We start from the raw sequence: 19,077 nt of genomic DNA on the forward strand, positions 1-19,077 counted from the left end.
AGAGCAGTAGGAATGTCTGCAGAGAGGTCACTGCACTGTCATACAGCAAGTGATATTTGTTGTGTATTGCTTCAAATGTGGTTCACTTTTGGCACCTTGCTCTTCCAGTCACTTTTATGAAGCTTGTGAAGAATGATAATCATGACAGATATCTGAGCATTCTGAGCAAAAAACATTTCCTGTTGATGTTTCCCTCAGTTTTCCCTCAGAGCAGGAAGGAAGCCGCATATTAATTCTGTGCAGAAACACTGCAGTGTTCTTTGGGCCCGAGCTCACGTCAGTTGAACCGAAAGCAGTCCAGTAGTAACGTGTTCTGTGGGCAGACGAGTCCACATCTCAGCCTGAGAAAAACACTTACTACCATTATAAGCGCAAAATAGGTCAATCAAACAAGGGGGACCACAGAGTGTCAATGATGAAAAGTAATACTGTATTAATCTTCTCATGGGAAATCTTGTGGACAGGCAGCCACATTACAAGTGCCACAGGTTCAGGTTTCAGTGTAATTTCCAGGGACCCTTTGATACATAACCAGGAATCAGGGGGACTTCCATTCACCAAATTTTTCTTTCATTTTTCTGCAATTAGGGTTTGTAGATCTTCACAGGAGCATAATTCCAAGTTTAATCAATCTAGAAATGACCAAATTACATCATATTCGCATGCATGTTGCCTGCAAAAAACAGTTTTTTTCTCCATTTGACCACCTGCTGACACCCAAATGAAACATACATCCCACCCCTCAATATTCATGTCCAGGGAATCCCAACAGTCACAGCTTGTTGCAGTACTTCCTGCACTGCTTATTTTGCTCACGAAGTCACAGTTTGTTAGTCATAGTAAATCGACACATCACGCCCAGACACAGAACATGACTGCCTGCTCACTCAATCTCCTCACACCAGCACCGACTAACACACTATTCTGAAGTCACGCGAGGGCATTAGGACAAACACACATAACAAATGAGTAAAGATAGATGTTTATTGTGAAAAATTAGGCTTCACCGCAGCAATATGTCTCCGAGAACATGGAGAGAGCTGAGGAGGCTTCACAGCATCGCCACACAAAACTTGCTGCGATCATGCCTGCTAATCAGGATGCTGACAAATAAGACGGATTAGAGGTTACGTTAAGTGTGTGAAGCAATATATCACCGTGACATGCGCGTAAATACAGAGAGTGCACATGAGGCAGTCTGGACCAATCCGTCATAGAGCTCAGAAGAAAGAGGATGCAGAGTGCAGCATGTGTGTGTCCAACAACAGAGAATGAGGGAGGAAGACAGAGTACAACGCTTTATTCAAAAGCATGGGATGAATTTGAGGCTGATGTGTTGTAAAACAAAACGATGTTCCACAACTAACGCTCTGTTTGCACGGTCATGGAGATGAGTGTTGTCCCATTTCTGCCCGATAAAGGATTCAAACTGCTCAACTGGTTCTTCTTTGTCGCAATTCATGTTTCAAGATGAGCCAAATATTTTCAGTTGGTTAGGGGTCTGGACTGTAGGAAGACCAGCTTAGCACCTGGACTACTACAAAGCCACGCTGTTGTCATAGATGCAGTCAATCTTTTTTGAAGTAGATGTCATATGGGAGCGTTTGCTGCTGTATAACCTGGATATATCTTTCAGTATTGATGGTGACTTTAAAGAGGTGCAAACTGCCCATTCCATAGACATTAAGACCCCCCCATTCCATCAGCGATGCACTGAACTGAGTGCTGATAACGCGCTGGAAGGTCATTCTGCTCTTTAGTCCGGAAGATGTGGTGCCCATGGTTTTTAAAGAGAAAGTCAAATGCAGTAACGTCTAAATCTGCTCCATAAAGGCCACATAACAAATCATTATACAACACAAAGTAGAACAACATCAGCTATTTTTGAACAAAACGCTCAGAACAGGAACTGAACCAGTTCTCTGTTGGATGAAAAACCCTTAGCCTTGACCTCGACCCCTTCAAAATTCATGGAATTTCAATGTGCACATGTTTCAAAAAACTAAATCTCAGGGACTCTGAAAATATTGGTTTAGTGTCAAGTGTCAACATACCTTTGTGTTTGGTTCATAAAGCCCATAATAGTTTACATCATATTCCGTTTTTTTGAATATACATCATACAGTACAATACAATACATCCAGAGTGTCACTGAATTCACCTTCAACTTTACGGTACCTTCACATTACATCTTTAAACATTTCCAAAATGATTATTTAAACTATCGGTCACCCTGCTGGCCACTCTTTTTTAAATGCTCGCCGGGTATGAAGAATAAAGCTGTACGTGCTGGAGCTACCAGCAAAGCCTGTCAGCTCAGGAGGCTGTTAGAACTACTGGCTTTCAGGCAAGGATACAGTTTGCCTCAGGACTTTAAGTCAAGGTTCCACTCTTCAGACAGCAAATCATTTTCTCAGCTGGAGCCTGAAGCAAAAGAGCCCAGAGATGGCAGCACGTTTAAGGGGTTTAGTATTTTTACTATGCTGTGCTTTGCCGAATTTAGTCTCAAAAAAAGCCTCAAGGAAAAGCTGGGACAACATGTCTGGCCACTGTGTTTCTGTACACGCTGTTGTATCTTTTTTTTTTTTTTTTTTATCTGCAATTACCTTCGCTCCAAGATGTTAGATGTCGTAATTTGGAAATGTATTAAAGCAGACACATGCCCGTCTTCTCTGACTCACTGTAATGTGACTGAGGGGGTATCATGTCCTTGTTTTGTTGTTTTAGGACAGTATGTTACATGGAGGCATTGACTCGCTGAGTTCTCACGTCACTCATGGGTGGACAAATCCACTGTGTGACAGACGACATAAATGAGGAAATGCAGTTAATTTCTGGGATTATTTGACTTAAAGAAATTGAAACATGTTCATGACGTCTAAAACATGTATTTAGAAAAGTAATTTTATTGAATTTATTTTCACAATATCATTTAAAAAAATAAAAATATATATAACATATTTAATTCATGCATAAGAAAGCTAACTTGTGGCAGTGTGCAGTGTTAGTGCAGCTGGGTGCCTTATCAGATGTAATTGACTTTCCACAGTCTTTCCTGTCACTCTTCACTGTAATTTGATAGGCTCATGCAGGGAAGCTGTGAGAGGAAACTAGACTCCATGATGAATAAAATAAAAATCTGTGTCACAGGTAGAGTGTGTCCATAATCTACGCCTGAGTACGTGGATATGTAGCTTGGGAAAAGATGTTAAACCTATGTCTTTGCTGCAACACTTAATTAAAGCAAGCTGTGTAAGGCCAAGCTAATGTTGGTAGATTTATGTTTTCCTATCTATGCAAAAGATGTTTGTTTTTATTGAACACGTAAAGCAAGTTCTCATCCCACAGTTTCGGATAATGACATTTCCCATATTATTAGATATGGGAATTATGCTTTCTTAGTCCTTTGGTGTTTCACTGACGCCAGGTCGATCAGGAGTGACATTATTTGACACTACATACATTGAAAACAAGACATAACTACATTTGTGTCTCACACAAGACCTAAAAATGTGTCTCCTTTGGGAAAATCTTGCATTTTATTAACCCATCCAACTGCACTGTGTTATGTGAAGCCAAACGTGCGTATGTGGAGGTTTAGCTCAATATACTACAGCATTGCTCTAGGCATCAAATATTGATGCAGCACAGATAATACTGTAGTCAATTAACCCCCCATGTGTCTCCTACACATGTGAAGGGCTATCATGAGCGTCAGAATAACATGCCCACGCACTTAACAAAGCATCACTATATTACGCACTATATTACGAGAATGGTATGTCCAACTCATTCAATTCATTCTATGTCCATAGCTTTCCTTTTAGCATCTTTCTGCTCCTGAATGAAATATCTGGTTCTTTAGCTGCTAAATGCTCCATTATCTTTTTAATATTCTATCTGTCCACCTTGAAATTTTAAATCTTATTCTGATTTTGACATTTGGTCAAGCAAAGTCACAATTTTTCTTGGGGGAAATTGCTGAAATTAATTTTGACCTTAATAACCTGTTGAAGTAACAAGTAGCTGTGAGAGGTAACTGCTGTGATGGTGCAGACAAAGAATTCAAGGTAAAGTTAAGCAATGGGAAAATGTGAAGAGACAAATGAAATTCAGTAAAGGAGCAGTGGTCCGCTGGCCACCAGTGCCCCCACTGCACCCTATGGGGTCTGAGCACTCAGAGGTAATGAAGTGAAAGATCTCTCTAATGGAGGACTAACACATCATTGCGAGACTGATACACTTGCCTCACAGATGGCCAGCACACCATTGCTCTTACCTGCTCAGCTCAGCTTGCCATGCTGCAAGGGTCATACACTCACATTGCATCTAGCCTTAATTTGAGAAAGTGAAACAGTTTAGAATCTATTAAGCCATTCACAGCAGGTCAGCCCATTCCCAGTGATGGTTTAACCTCAGTGAAATGGGTGCTTAAGGAGTCTACGTACATATCATCGGTTAATGGCTATGAAATACAAAGGAAAAACACAATAATTTCTAAAGACCTTCAAAGAATGAGTAACAGAACATACACAATCAACATTATTTATCAAAACGTGATACAGTCCACAGAGGTAAAATAAACTGATAATTGCAGCTTTTGCTGGTTGTCTGATTGGATAAGTGTCAAAAAATACTGTTACTGTGGATGCAAAATTAATTACACCTCGGTAGAATGACTTTTCCATTGACATTTATTTACATGATACAATCTGATGTTTAGGTTTTAGCTCCCTTACCCTGTCGAGGAAGAGGCCCCTTTTTAAAACTCTATTGTAAGCTTCTTCTACAGAGACACATGTTCTCCACAGACAAAACTAAATTACTGCCTTTAAAAAAAAACAATAGGTGTAACCTCACCCAGTACAAACCAGAACTACCCAGTGGATTGTATTTTGTCATCATTCAATTTTTAAAAATTGTTTTTATTCAAAATGGCTTTGATCTGTTTTATGGCTTTGAGGTTCAGATTCCAACAGGAAATGACATCATCACTTCATCACTTTATACCTAGGTGGAACCTAAGGATCTGTCATATTCTGATAAGTTCAGAAGCAGGTAAGGGGATAGGTAGATACTAGTGCTGTTTGGCACACTTTAGCGTAGAATACACACTTTGTGGAACTGAAAACACACAGACATGAGTCAGTGGGAGCAGCTGTTTAATGTCGGACATCTGATGGATGTAAATACAGGTCTGTGCAGAGACAACGAGCAACTAAGAAGAGAAAATGGGGATCTCTCCAGACAGAACAACAACCTCACCAAAAACGTTGAGAGACTTCGTAGGAAGAACAAGGACAAAAAGACTCTTCTCAAAGGAGTCGACAACTTACAACTTGAGAATGAGGCCCTGAAGAAAGCGATGCAGATTCATTTAAAGTACATGGACACTGAGAGGGAGACTTTAAATCAAAAGATACAGGATCTGACAAAGAAATACAAGACAGAAAAACAGACCAGGGAACGAAGGTACTCTGATCTACACAAAGAGCACCAGGAGCACAGTACAGAACAGCTATATACTAGAGTCCTTCAATCCCAACGTGACTTACTGAAGGAACATAATGAATATTTGCGACAACAAGTCCTTGACATGCAACACACCATTTCTTACCTGGAAGTAAGAAATCAAAATGTAAGTGAAGGCATGGAACATGACAATCAGGCCATGGAAAAACATTGTCAGGAAACTGCTAATATCTTGGAGGACCATAAAGTCAAGAATCACACCATTCAGCAGGAGAATGACTCTTTAAAGAAGCGCAATGAGAATCTGGAACAACAACTTTACAAGGTCGAGGAAGATTTAAGAAGAAACAAGGAGCTTTTGGAGGAAAAGGACGAGGAGCTCAAAAATAGTGTTCAAGAACTCGTAAAAAGTCAACATGACTGTGATGTTCTGAAACACGACAACCGCTCTCTGAGTGAACAGATGGAGGTCGTCACAAGAGACCTGGAGGAGACCAAACAACAACTCTGTGACCTACAAGACACTGTGATGCGTAACACAGAGGTCCTACAAGAGAAAGACCTGAAAATTACACAACTTCAAGAAGAACGTGAAGACTTTCAATCAAACTTGGACATCGTGAATCAAGAAAATAAATCTAACTGTGAACAAAAGGAGGCGCTCAGAAGAGAACTAGAGGAGTCCAGAAAACAACTCTGTGAGCTACAGGAGACTGTGATGCGTAACACAGAGGTGCTACAAGAGAAAGACGGGACAATCACACACCTTCAACACAACTTGGACATCGTGAATCAGGAAAACACATCTATTGGTCAACAAAACAAGGAGCTCAGAGGGGAACTAGAGGAGTCCAGGAAACAACTCTGTGAGCTACAGGAGAACGTGACACGTAACACAGAGGTGCTACAAGAGAAAGACGGGACAATCACACACTTTCAACACAACTTGGACATCGTGAATCAGGAAAATAAGTATATCTGTGAACAAAACAAGGCGCTCAGAAGAGAACTAAAGGAGTCCAGGAAACAACTCTGTGAGCTACAGGAGACTGTGGAACGTAATACAGTGGTGCTATTGGAGAAAGACGAGAACATCAAAAACCTTCAACACACTATGGACATCATGAATCAGGAAAACACATCCATTGGTCAACAAAACAAGGCGCTCAGAGGGAAACTAGAGGAGTCCAGTAAACAACTCTGTAAGCTACAGGAGACCGTGACACGTAACACAGAGGTGCTACGAGAGAAAGACGGAAAAATCACAAACTTTCAACACAACTTGGACATCCTGACTCAGGAAAATAAATATATCTGTGAACAAAAGGAGGCACTCACAGGGGAACTAGAGAAGTCCAGAAAACAAGTGTGTGAGCTACAGGAGGCCGTGAGGCGTATCACAGAGGTCCTAAAGCAAAAGGAACAGGTGATCATAAGTGTACGACAAACAGCCACAAAGTCACAAATCAGCTGTAAGGAACTGAGTGAAAAAAGCAACACGCTCAGAAGGGAACTAGAGGAGGCCAACACGAAACTCAGTGACCAACAAGACACCATAAACCGTAACAGCGAGCTCCTACGAGATCAGGAGCAGAAAGTCGGTAAACTTCAGGAAGAACTCAAAAACCTTACACTCAGTTTTGACAGCATACAGGCAGAAAACGACAAGTTGCGTCAACAACAGGAGACTCTCACAACCGACCTTGAGAACGCGACAAGAAAATATAAGCAAATTCTGCCATATGCTGATCCATTTTGGTGTTACGAATCAGATTAACACCAAAATGGAATTCCAATTCATTCTAATTGGCTTCTCTTTCTGTACACACAGCATTTACTTCTAACATCAGGCGCGTCTGTCCGTCCAGGAAGAGGGATCCCTCCTCTGTTGCTCTTCCTAAGGTCTCTTCCACCAAGTGGGAGTTTTTCCTGTTCCTATGTGAGGGTCTAAGGACAGAGCATGCTGTGGTACAGATTCTAAATTTGTAATTGGTAATTGGCAGGATAATCATTTTTTTAATTACTTTCAATTCAATTTCAATTTTTCCTAAAACAAAAACAATAATAAAAAAATCAAAATAAAAAAAAATCAAAATAAAAAAAATCAAAATAAAAAAAAAATCAAAATAAATAAATACAAATTGTCTGTTGTTTTTAATGATTTAGGTCAAATGAGGTTTGTGTTATGGTATTTAACTGAGGGAGGGGGAGAAAAGAAAAATGGAAAGAAACCAGTGTGTTTTTCTTTAGAGAGAAAAATAATTTTGTCCTTATAAGACCCTGAGGTAGATTTAACCAGTAACAAACTACAACAACGGTTTGTATAATATCCCAACAGAGGAGCAAGTTTCCTTTTTTTTATTAAGAATAAGAGATAAAATGTCTCCATTTAAAAATATTAAGAAATGGGACAAATTAAATTGCTCATCAGTTTTTATTCTGACTGGTGGCGTTCGAGGACAGGACCTACTGCTTAAGAAAATAGCCCTGAGATTGGCGAGTTGTCCAGTGTTCCCCGCTTCTCGCCCAGTGGGAGCTGTGATCTGAGACTACTTAGATAACAGAGGTCTACTCTACACAATACAGACGTGCACAACACAAAGCAAATGACAGTACTGAACAAAAAGTGAACTATAAAAAACACAGTTAAAAAATAAAAATCCCAAAAAACTCACAGCTGTGATGTGAGTTTTTAGGTACAAACATAACTCAATAAAACACTACATTAAAATGAAAAAGAGTTGTACTAAGTTGCTTTTACAGATGGGGTCAATGTTTCCAAGGGGACAGTCCAAAAACCAGAATAAATCATCATTGTCTGTTTTACACCTGAATCACTTCCTAAGATGGTATAATGGACTAGTCCATTTGTAGTTTGGGGAGAACAGAGACACTACTTACTCACGAATTATAGACATACCTGCATAAAAATAGTTGTGCATGTATATTGGAAAAGTTAGATCATGCAACACATTTGTTATCAGGTCACTGAAGTCTACATATGATAGAGTTTATCACACACAACAGTTTATATTAGAATAAAATAGAATATGAAAGACACCATTATTTCTAGTTATACAATAATAAAGTTTCAAATTACCAAAATAAGAGATAAAAGGTGGTGACTTATTTATCCTTATTCCAGTCAAGTGTTAACTGCAGAGACCATCATGACTCGCAGCTTGACTTCTGGTTCCCTGCTTTCAATTATACACTTCACTTCCTGTCCTGACCCTTCTTTATTCCCTTCAGCTAGTAATCAACTCTAATTGTTACACCCGTCATCCACTCCCTTTATAAGCCTTACCTCTACTGCAACATTAGCGCTAGATTGACTGCCTCTCTGAAGCCTGTAACCTGGACCTGGACCTGAGTCTAATTCTGCTTTGAACCCGTCTCTCTGCCTCTGACCCCTGCAGTGAGTTTGAATCTGATTCTCTGGTGTATGACTCTGGACTCTGTCTCTGTCTTCCCCTCTGAACTTTGTGTTACTCTGGCTATCTCCAGATTCTGTTCGCTCTCCGGGTTTACATCTTCCTATACTCTGCCCCGACTACAGTTCCCATCAGTCCTGACCTTTATCCACTTCCTGTTTCCTCCCTCTCCGCACATCATCTCATCACAACCACATTAGCCTTTTGTCATCTAGCCTTAATTTGAGAAAGTGAAACAGTTTAGAATCTATTAAGCCATTCACAGCAGGTCAGCCCATTCCCAGTGATGGTTTAACCTCAGTGAAATGGGTGCTTAAGGAGTCTACGTACATATCATCGGTTAATGGCTATGAAATACAAAGGAAAAACACAATAATTTCTAAAGACCTTCAAAGAATGAGTAACAGAACATACACAATCAACATTATTTATCAAAACGTGATACAGTCCACAGAGGTAAAATAAACTGATAATTGCAGCTTTTGCTGGTTGTCTGATTGGATAAGTGTCAAAAAATACTGTTACTGTGGATGCAAAATTAATTACACCTCGGTAGAATGACTTTTCCATTGACATTTATTTACATGATACAATCTGATGTTTAGGTTTTAGCTCCCTTACCCTGTCGAGGAAGAGGCCCCTTTTTAAAACTCTATTGTAAGCTTCTTCTACAGAGACACATGTTCTCCACAGACAAAACTAAATTACTGCCTTTAAAAAAAAACAATAGGTGTAACCTCACCCAGTACAAACCAGAACTACCCAGTGGATTGTATTTTGTCATCATTCAATTTTTAAAAATTGTTTTTATTCAAAATGGCTTTGATCTGTTTTATGGCTTTGAGGTTCAGATTCCAACAGGAAATGACATCATCACTTCATCACTTTATACCTAGGTGGAACCTAAGGATCTGTCATATTCTGATAAGTTCAGAAGCAGGTAAGGGGATAGGTAGATACTAGTGCTGTTTGGCACACTTTAGCGTAGAATACACACTTTGTGGAACTGAAAACACACAGACATGAGTCAGTGGGAGCAGCTGTTTAATGTCGGACATCTGATGGATGTAAATACAGGTCTGTGCAGAGACAACGAGCAACTAAGAAGAGAAAATGGGGATCTCTCCAGACAGAACAACAACCTCACCAAAAACGTTGAGAGACTTCGTAGGAAGAACAAGGACAAAAAGACTCTTCTCAAAGGAGTCGACAACTTACAACTTGAGAATGAGGCCCTGAAGAAAGCGATGCAGATTCATTTAAAGTACATGGACACTGAGAGGGAGACTTTAAATCAAAAGATACAGGATCTGACAAAGAAATACAAGACAGAAAAACAGACCAGGGAACGAAGGTACTCTGATCTACACAAAGAGCACCAGGAGCACAGTACAGAACAGCTATATACTAGAGTCCTTCAATCCCAACGTGACTTACTGAAGGAACATAATGAATATTTGCGACAACAAGTCCTTGACATGCAACACACCATTTCTTACCTGGAAGTAAGAAATCAAAATGTAAGTGAAGGCATGGAACATGACAATCAGGCCATGGAAAAACATTGTCAGGAAACTGCTAATATCTTGGAGGACCATAAAGTCAAGAATCACACCATTCAGCAGGAGAATGACTCTTTAAAGAAGCGCAATGAGAATCTGGAACAACAACTTTACAAGGTCGAGGAAGATTTAAGAAGAAACAAGGAGCTTTTGGAGGAAAAGGACGAGGAGCTCAAAAATAGTGTTCAAGAACTCGTAAAAAGTCAACATGACTGTGATGTTCTGAAACACGACAACCGCTCTCTGAGTGAACAGATGGAGGTCGTCACAAGAGACCTGGAGGAGACCAAACAACAACTCTGTGACCTACAAGACACTGTGATGCGTAACACAGAGGTCCTACAAGAGAAAGACCTGAAAATTACACAACTTCAAGAAGAACGTGAAGACTTTCAATCAAACTTGGACATCGTGAATCAAGAAAATAAATCTAACTGTGAACAAAAGGAGGCGCTCAGAAGAGAACTAGAGGAGTCCAGAAAACAACTCTGTGAGCTACAGGAGACTGTGATGCGTAACACAGAGGTGCTACAAGAGAAAGACGGGACAATCACACACCTTCAACACAACTTGGACATCGTGAATCAGGAAAACACATCTATTGGTCAACAAAACAAGGAGCTCAGAGGGGAACTAGAGGAGTCCAGGAAACAACTCTGTGAGCTACAGGAGAACGTGACACGTAACACAGAGGTGCTACAAGAGAAAGACGGGACAATCACACACTTTCAACACAACTTGGACATCGTGAATCAGGAAAATAAGTATATCTGTGAACAAAACAAGGCGCTCAGAAGAGAACTAAAGGAGTCCAGGAAACAACTCTGTGAGCTACAGGAGACTGTGGAACGTAATACAGTGGTGCTATTGGAGAAAGACGAGAACATCAAAAACCTTCAACACACTATGGACATCATGAATCAGGAAAACACATCCATTGGTCAACAAAACAAGGCGCTCAGAGGGAAACTAGAGGAGTCCAGTAAACAACTCTGTAAGCTACAGGAGACCGTGACACGTAACACAGAGGTGCTACGAGAGAAAGACGGAAAAATCACAAACTTTCAACACAACTTGGACATCCTGACTCAGGAAAATAAATATATCTGTGAACAAAAGGAGGCACTCACAGGGGAACTAGAGAAGTCCAGAAAACAAGTGTGTGAGCTACAGGAGGCCGTGAGGCGTATCACAGAGGTCCTAAAGCAAAAGGAACAGGTGATCATAAGTGTACGACAAACAGCCACAAAGTCACAAATCAGCTGTAAGGAACTGAGTGAAAAAAGCAACACGCTCAGAAGGGAACTAGAGGAGGCCAACACGAAACTCAGTGACCAACAAGACACCATAAACCGTAACAGCGAGCTCCTACGAGATCAGGAGCAGAAAGTCGGTAAACTTCAGGAAGAACTCAAAAACCTTACACTCAGTTTTGACAGCATACAGGCAGAAAACGACAAGTTGCGTCAACAACAGGAGACTCTCACAACCGACCTTGAGAACGCGACAAGAAAATATAAGCAAATTCTGCCATATGCTGATCCATTTTGGTGTTACGAATCAGATTAACACCAAAATGGAATTCCAATTCATTCTAATTGGCTTCTCTTTCTGTACACACAGCATTTACTTCTAACATCAGGCGCGTCTGTCCGTCCAGGAAGAGGGATCCCTCCTCTGTTGCTCTTCCTAAGGTCTCTTCCACCAAGTGGGAGTTTTTCCTGTTCCTATGTGAGGGTCTAAGGACAGAGCATGCTGTGGTACAGATTCTAAATTTGTAATTGGTAATTGGCAGGATAATCATTTTTTTTAATTACTTTCAATTCAATTTCAATTTTTCCTAAAACAAAAACAATAATAAAAAAAATCAAAATAAAAAAAAATCAAAATAAAAAAAATCAAAATAAAAAAAAAAATCAAAATAAATAAATACAAATTGTCTGTTGTTTTTAATGATTTAGGTCAAATGAGGTTTGTGTTATGGTATTTAACTGAGGGAGGGGGAGAAAAGAAAAATGGAAAGAAACCAGTGTGTTTTTCTTTAGAGAGAAAAATAATTTTGTCCTTATAAGACCCTGAGGTAGATTTAACCAGTAACAAACTACAACAACGGTTTGTATAATATCCCAACAGAGGAGCAAGTTTCCTTTTTTTTATTAAGAATAAGAGATAAAATGTCTCCATTTAAAAATATTAAGAAATGGGACAAATTAAATTGCTCATCAGTTTTTATTCTGACTGGTGGCGTTCGAGGACAGGACCTACTGCTTAAGAAAATAGCCCTGAGATTGGCGAGTTGTCCAGTGTTCCCCGCTTCTCGCCCAGTGGGAGCTGTGATCTGAGACTACTTAGATAACAGAGGTCTACTCTACACAATACAGACGTGCACAACACAAAGCAAATGACAGTACTGAACAAAAAGTGAACTATAAAAAACACAGTTAAAAAATAAAAATCCCAAAAAACTCACAGCTGTGATGTGAGTTTTTAGGTACAAACATAACTCAATAAAACACTACATTAAAATGAAAAAGAGTTGTACTAAGTTGCTTTTACAGATGGGGTCAATGTTTCCAAGGGGACAGTCCAAAAACCAGAATAAATCATCATTGTCTGTTTTACACCTGAATCACTTCCTAAGATGGTATAATGGACTAGTCCATTTGTAGTTTGGGGAGAACAGAGACACTACTTACTCACGAATTATAGACATACCTGCATAAAAATAGTTGTGCATGTATATTGGAAAAGTTAGATCATGCAACACATTTGTTATCAGGTCACTGAAGTCTACATATGATAGAGTTTATCACACACAACAGTTTATATTAGAATAAAATAGAATATGAAAGACACCATTATTTCTAGTTATACAATAATAAAGTTTCAAATTACCAAAATAAGAGATAAAAGGTGGTGACTTATTTATCCTTATTCCAGTCAAGTGTTAACTGCAGAGACCATCATGACTCGCAGCTTGACTTCTGGTTCCCTGCTTTCAATTATACACTTCACTTCCTGTCCTGACCCTTCTTTATTCCCTTCAGCTAGTAATCAACTCTAATTGTTACACCCGTCATCCACTCCCTTTATAAGCCTTACCTCTACTGCAACATTAGCGCTAGATTGACTGCCTCTCTGAACCCTGTAACCTGGACCTGGACCTGAGTCTAATTCTGCTTTGAACCCGTCTCTCTGCCTCTGACCCCTGCAGTGAGTTTGAATCTGATTCTCTGGTGTATGACTCTGGACTCTGTCTCTGTCTTCCCCTCTGAACTTTGTGTTACTCTGGCTATCTCCAGATTCTGTTCGCTCTCCGGGTTTACATCTTCCTATACTCTGCCCCGACTACAGTTCCCATCAGTCCTGACCTTTATCCACTTCCTGTTTCCTCCCTCTCCGCACATCATCTCATCACAACCACATTAGCCTTTTGTCAGTTATACAGACATTATCTGATTGCCCTTTCCCAGGTCTCACTCTCTCGCCCACTTCATCACTTTAAACCGATATCCACTTTATTCTTATTTAATCATTTCACTCTTTTTCCTGAAATCTCCAATCCTTAAGTCCACATAGCCAATCTCTCACAGAGACATGTTTGAGTGGGCAAAATTTAAATTTATAAACAAGTAAAAATATTACTGCTTATTTTGTTGCAGCAAGTTATCCAGTGTCTCTTGTATACTGATGAGGAACAAAACCCCAGGGTGGAATTAACTTGAACATGCATTTAGTGAGGTGAAGACTCGCTAGCTGCATGTTATCTGAGTCTGTTAATAAATTGTTAAGATGGTAGTATGTGAGGCTGCTGTTGTTATTTCTTAATGCCCACGGGTCTTATTGTTATATTGTATTTTGTAAGCTGGAAACTGATTATTTACTTGACAATCTGACATCAAGAACAGATTGAAAATCATGCAAAATGCATTTGAGGACACTTGTCCTTGCACTGGATCAATCTTTGTGTTGTTCTGTCTCAAGCGGATATGTTATGACCTAAAGGCATTCTGACTGTTACCTTGATGACAATGTCCCTTAGGAAGCATCTGAGATTATTTTGTCTTGGACCTGAATGTGTGTTGATTTGATAAATAAAAGTATATTCTGCTCATCATCCAGAAGTGTATCGATGCAAATTCACAATAGAATAGAGCACTGGCAGATAGCTTTCAAGTCAATGCATTTATGCATCGATTGGAAATTACTCCCAGTATCTACTTTGAGAACACTGACATGTGAAGTGAATGGCATTGATTATCCACAGTGGCACCAGACATTGTTAGGATGTACTGGGCAGTTGATGTGTTGGAAGCAGGAAAAATGGGCGAGTGTTAGAATATGAGGGACTGTGACAAGGGCCAAATTGTGATGTGAGATGATTGGGTCAGAGCATCTTCAATACGACAGGTCTTGGGGTATTCCCAGAATGCAACAGTGAGTAGCTATCACAAGGAAGGATGTCTGCTGAATTGGTGACAGGGCCATGGGCGTCCAAGGCTCATTAATGCATGTGATGAGCCAAGGGTAGTCCATCTGGTCTCATCTAATAGAAGAGCTACTGTAGCAAAAATTGCTGAAAAATGTAATGCTGGCCATGAGCAACATGTATCAGGTATCAGAGCTGCCACGTAGCAATTTATAGAACATGAAGGATAAGCTGCTGATAAGCTGGTGCCAGATACATGAGTCCATGCTTTAATGGGTCAGTTTTAGACAGGTGGTTTTAATGTTATGACTAATTGGTGTATGTGCTGTACTAACGTATACGGTGGTATAACGTATGTAAAAGTAATGTAATAGTTTTCTGCATTAATTTATCAATGCTGAATCTCGTGAAAAACATCATTTCAATTTGATAAAATGCTGTTTATACAGTTAGAAAAATGATCTTGACATGTTCTTGCACATCCCAATGTTTTATATTTGTAATGTATAAATAATTATTGGGACAAAAGGAGATTGAACTACTGGCCTTCTGTACAGACCATGTTCAATTTCAGAAACTGATCATTTTTGATTTTCCTGCCTGTGTCACACACACACACACACACACACAGTCGTAAACCTACACCTACACAAATTCACTGACCGCTCGCCAACAGTGACATAACCTGACACAGAAGCATGCAGACTGGAGAACGCTCTTTTACACACTGTCCATGACATATACTCTCACCCTGTTTCACACATAAACACTCCCACACATACCTGCCAGCATTTGCCAGAAAGCAAGGTGCCCGACACACTCATATCCTCCTGTCGTCTGCCGCCAACAAGCGTCATCACTGAGACATGTCACTCTTATACAGGGTGCATAAGATTTATTTAATACCCTATTAGTATTCACATTATGCTACAAATGCCCCTGTGCAACTCTGATCTGCAGACTGGAATTCTTAATATGTGTGACATTTGTTGGGAAAACAACTAGTGCTATTCTTCTGTTAGCTTCATGTGCAGCAGAAGGGAATCCTGATGTATGTGACATTTGTTTTCATCGCAGAGGGAACTGATGGAGGGAGAGTTTTTTTTTTTTTCTTAAAGCTGAATTTGAATTGGATCCAATGTGAGTTAGTGCAGGAGAAAAAGTAGCTTCCAAATAAATATTGAATAACCTAGTCAGTGAGTCATTCACACAGCTGGTGTATGCTGGTGCACTATGTACAGTAGTTATGTTCTCGCTCGCATATGATTTGGAAAGTGCTACTTTTTTTGGAATATTGCCACATTAAATAAAAATGGTTTTTAATAATCATAGGATATAATGGGATTCTAAGCTTACAACACTGGCAGATGTTTTCTAAAAGCTGTTTGACATCTGATTTCCTCAGAACTCCTCAGAGCTTTTGCATACGCACACTAGTGTCTACATTAATGTTCCCCATTTTTAATTCAAGAAATGATAGTTGGTGCCTATAGCAGTGTTTCCCGACAAGAAAACAGAAAGCAAAGCTGCTCCAGAACTGCACATTATAGTCTAGTAACAGTTATTTCAGGAGTAACATAGTGGAATAAAATCCAACAAGGACATTTACTGTTCATCTAGGAGAAATGCTCTGTGACTACTCCTCCTTTATTACACCATACACTGTAAATAAAAATCTGTGTAATTAACGGTAAAATACCGGCAGCTGGGGTTGCCAGAATTTCACCCCAAAAAATAGGGTGAAAATGTATGACACATTACTGCAAAGATTCAAAGCATTTTGTGTTGATCAGATCCAATAAACCCCATTTAACTCACAAAGTAGTTTTAAGAGCTTGAAAAACAGCATGTATTTTTAGGTCAATGTACAGTGGAATTAACAATATAAACATCATAAGAAAATGTGGCCACTTGCCCAGGATGAGTAATAGGTCAGACATGACTGAAGATGGTGCTCAACATGGTTTAGAGTCTCTCATGAACTTGATATTCCATAAACTAGAACCTAAGATGTATGTTGTCATCATTTCTTCTAGAAGATTCCCAAGATGTCCATAAGGTGCACACTGTGGACTGGCAGGTTTTTCTCTTCAGCCAGAAAACAGAAACAAAGCAAAATTAAATTGATGCAGTGATAAACATTTTACCCACACACATATATACAGCCTTACATACATAGTTCCAATGAATTTTATGTGATAGAAAGTTGAAGTATAGTTTTGTAGAGCATGTTATGAGTATATGGGCAAAATATAGAAAGTGACATATTAATCACCAAGCAATCAACAGCATTACCAGCCTAAATACTCAGATGTCTCCACTTAGGCAGTCAGACAATTCACAACTATACTTTAGAGTTCTGGTTTCTTCTGTGTATAATGAAGCTGTTGCCTTGAGAAAGATCAAGTTGAGTCAAGTTTAAATTTTGATTGCATCTTTCTATTGTTTATTACACTAACATGAATGAGGGGGGCAATAATACAGCTTACCTCTAATTTGTCTAAACATCAGCGGTGTTTAACTCATAAGGTTCACACTTGAATGAAGTCTGAATTCCTCTACAGATGTGGAATGATGTTCAGGAACTGGAACTTTGAACAGGTGTTGTCATCATTCGTGTTCGTCAAGTATGACGTGGACTGGCATGATCCTCTCTCCAGCCAGAAAACAGAAGCAAATGTTACATTGATGCAGCGTTTAAGCATAACACCTAAACACAGATATCTGATATATAGTTTTGCAGGTCAAATGTTTATCAACAGTATCAGTGTGAAACACAGACACTAACATATTTGTCACTAAGACATCAACAGCAGCCTTAATACAATGATACATTCACTGAAGCAGTCAGAAAATCCACAGTCACATTTCAGACTGCTATTTCTTCTGTGTAAGATGAGGCTGTTTTCTTGAGGAACATAAACTGTGTGAAATTGAAATTGTGCTTGCATCTACATATTGTTTGCTAAACTATGCCACAGCTTACCTCTAATTTGCCTTGACATCACTGGGGTTGACATGATGGAAAAGAGACATGGAAGGGTGTTCTGAAACTGGAACAGTGAGCAGATGTTGGCACCAGTTTGGCTTTAAGACTCAAGTTGCCCATCATGTTTACGTTCTGGACTGTCACGATCCCCTCTGCAGCCAGAAAACAACTTGTTAGACAAGGTACTGAAGACAGATAACTAAGACTCAACTAAACAAATAATATAATTTTTTATATTATTTATTTAAAAAATATATATTAAATATAAATGCAAGTTACTTACCTTAAAAGCTAGAGAAATCTCTATGTTCTCGTGACATGGGGCCATTAACTGAAGATCTGACCTTGAAAACATTAGTACATCCTGTTACTGGACAGTTCACTGCTCATTTTCACACTGGTACTGCGCTATTGCCTCCCAACAGTAACACTAACATTAACACCAGCAGATACCTTGTGCCTCCACTAAATATGAGCTACAAACGCTCCATATCTACAAAATGTCTGGTCACAACCAGCTCAACACTTGAATAAACAATGTGGTTCATTATGATGAAGTCTGCCGTGAAGGACTTAGCACTTCAATGTTGTCAGCAGAAATCACAAATGAAATGATAACTACACATTTTGTTGTACACTTAGCGAGCTAGCTAAACACATTAATGTTTAACACAAATACATCTAAGACAGTTAGATGTAAGACAAATGTTAGCTAGCAAGTTAACTTGTAAGATTAGCATTAAGGTTAGCTAGCCGCTACCGTTAAAAACGTTAACTACATAACGTTTTGGGAACACGTCGTCAACCTCAACTTTAATGTCAATTACAATAACCGTAACTTTTAAGAAGAAAAATTACCGAAGCGTTATTTTAAAGCTCAAACTTACCTCCACACATTGCTCCTCCAGGCTAACATTTAGGAGACGCTGTATTCAGCGGTGCTGCTCGGACCACAGTTTCCCGCTCTCTGAATACGTCAGTGCTCCGTCTGTTAGTCTTTAAATGACGGTGGTTCACAGTTAGTTTGAGAAAATAAAATAAAATACAATACATTTACAACCAGTAAACCATATGTTACCGTAACTCACCATGTTTTCAGTGATTTACGGTGAATTAACATAACTCTAAGTATTACGGTGATATAAATGGACCTGGTCATCACCAGTATGGAGGCTGATCCCAGTATGGGCC

At 39.4% G+C, this 19,077-nt stretch overlaps 2 protein-coding genes and 1 long non-coding RNA gene across 3 annotated transcripts; 2 read left to right on the plus strand and 1 right to left on the minus strand.

The window, feature by feature from the left end:
- Positions 1-5,140: 5,140 nt before the first annotated feature.
- Positions 5,141-7,466, plus strand: LOC113160886 (intracellular protein transport protein USO1-like). Its single transcript, XM_026358348.1, has one exon. It carries the CDS (start codon positions 5,141-5,143, stop codon positions 7,247-7,249), a length of 2,109 nt encoding a protein of 702 aa, XP_026214133.1. The 3' UTR covers positions 7,250-7,466.
- A 2,462-nt stretch (positions 7,467-9,928) lies between these two features.
- LOC113160887 (intracellular protein transport protein USO1-like) lies at positions 9,929-12,255 on the plus strand. Its single transcript, XM_026358349.1, has one exon. The coding sequence runs from the start codon at positions 9,929-9,931 to the stop codon at positions 12,035-12,037; it is 2,109 nt and encodes a 702-aa protein (XP_026214134.1). The 3' UTR covers positions 12,038-12,255.
- A 4,454-nt stretch (positions 12,256-16,709) lies between these two features.
- Positions 16,710-18,029, minus strand: LOC113160778. Its single transcript, XR_003298713.2, has 3 exons — positions 17,884-18,029; positions 17,387-17,551; positions 16,710-16,985 (listed from the first exon to the last, which is right to left on the minus strand). It is a non-coding gene; the product is annotated as an uncharacterized LOC113160778 (long non-coding RNA).
- Between the last annotated feature and the right edge of the window lie 1,048 nt (positions 18,030-19,077).

Source organism: Anabas testudineus, chromosome 10 (assembly GCF_900324465.2).
Source record: "Anabas testudineus chromosome 10, fAnaTes1.2, whole genome shotgun sequence".
In the NCBI taxonomy this organism is placed as follows: domain Eukaryota; kingdom Metazoa; phylum Chordata; class Actinopteri; order Anabantiformes; family Anabantidae; genus Anabas; species Anabas testudineus.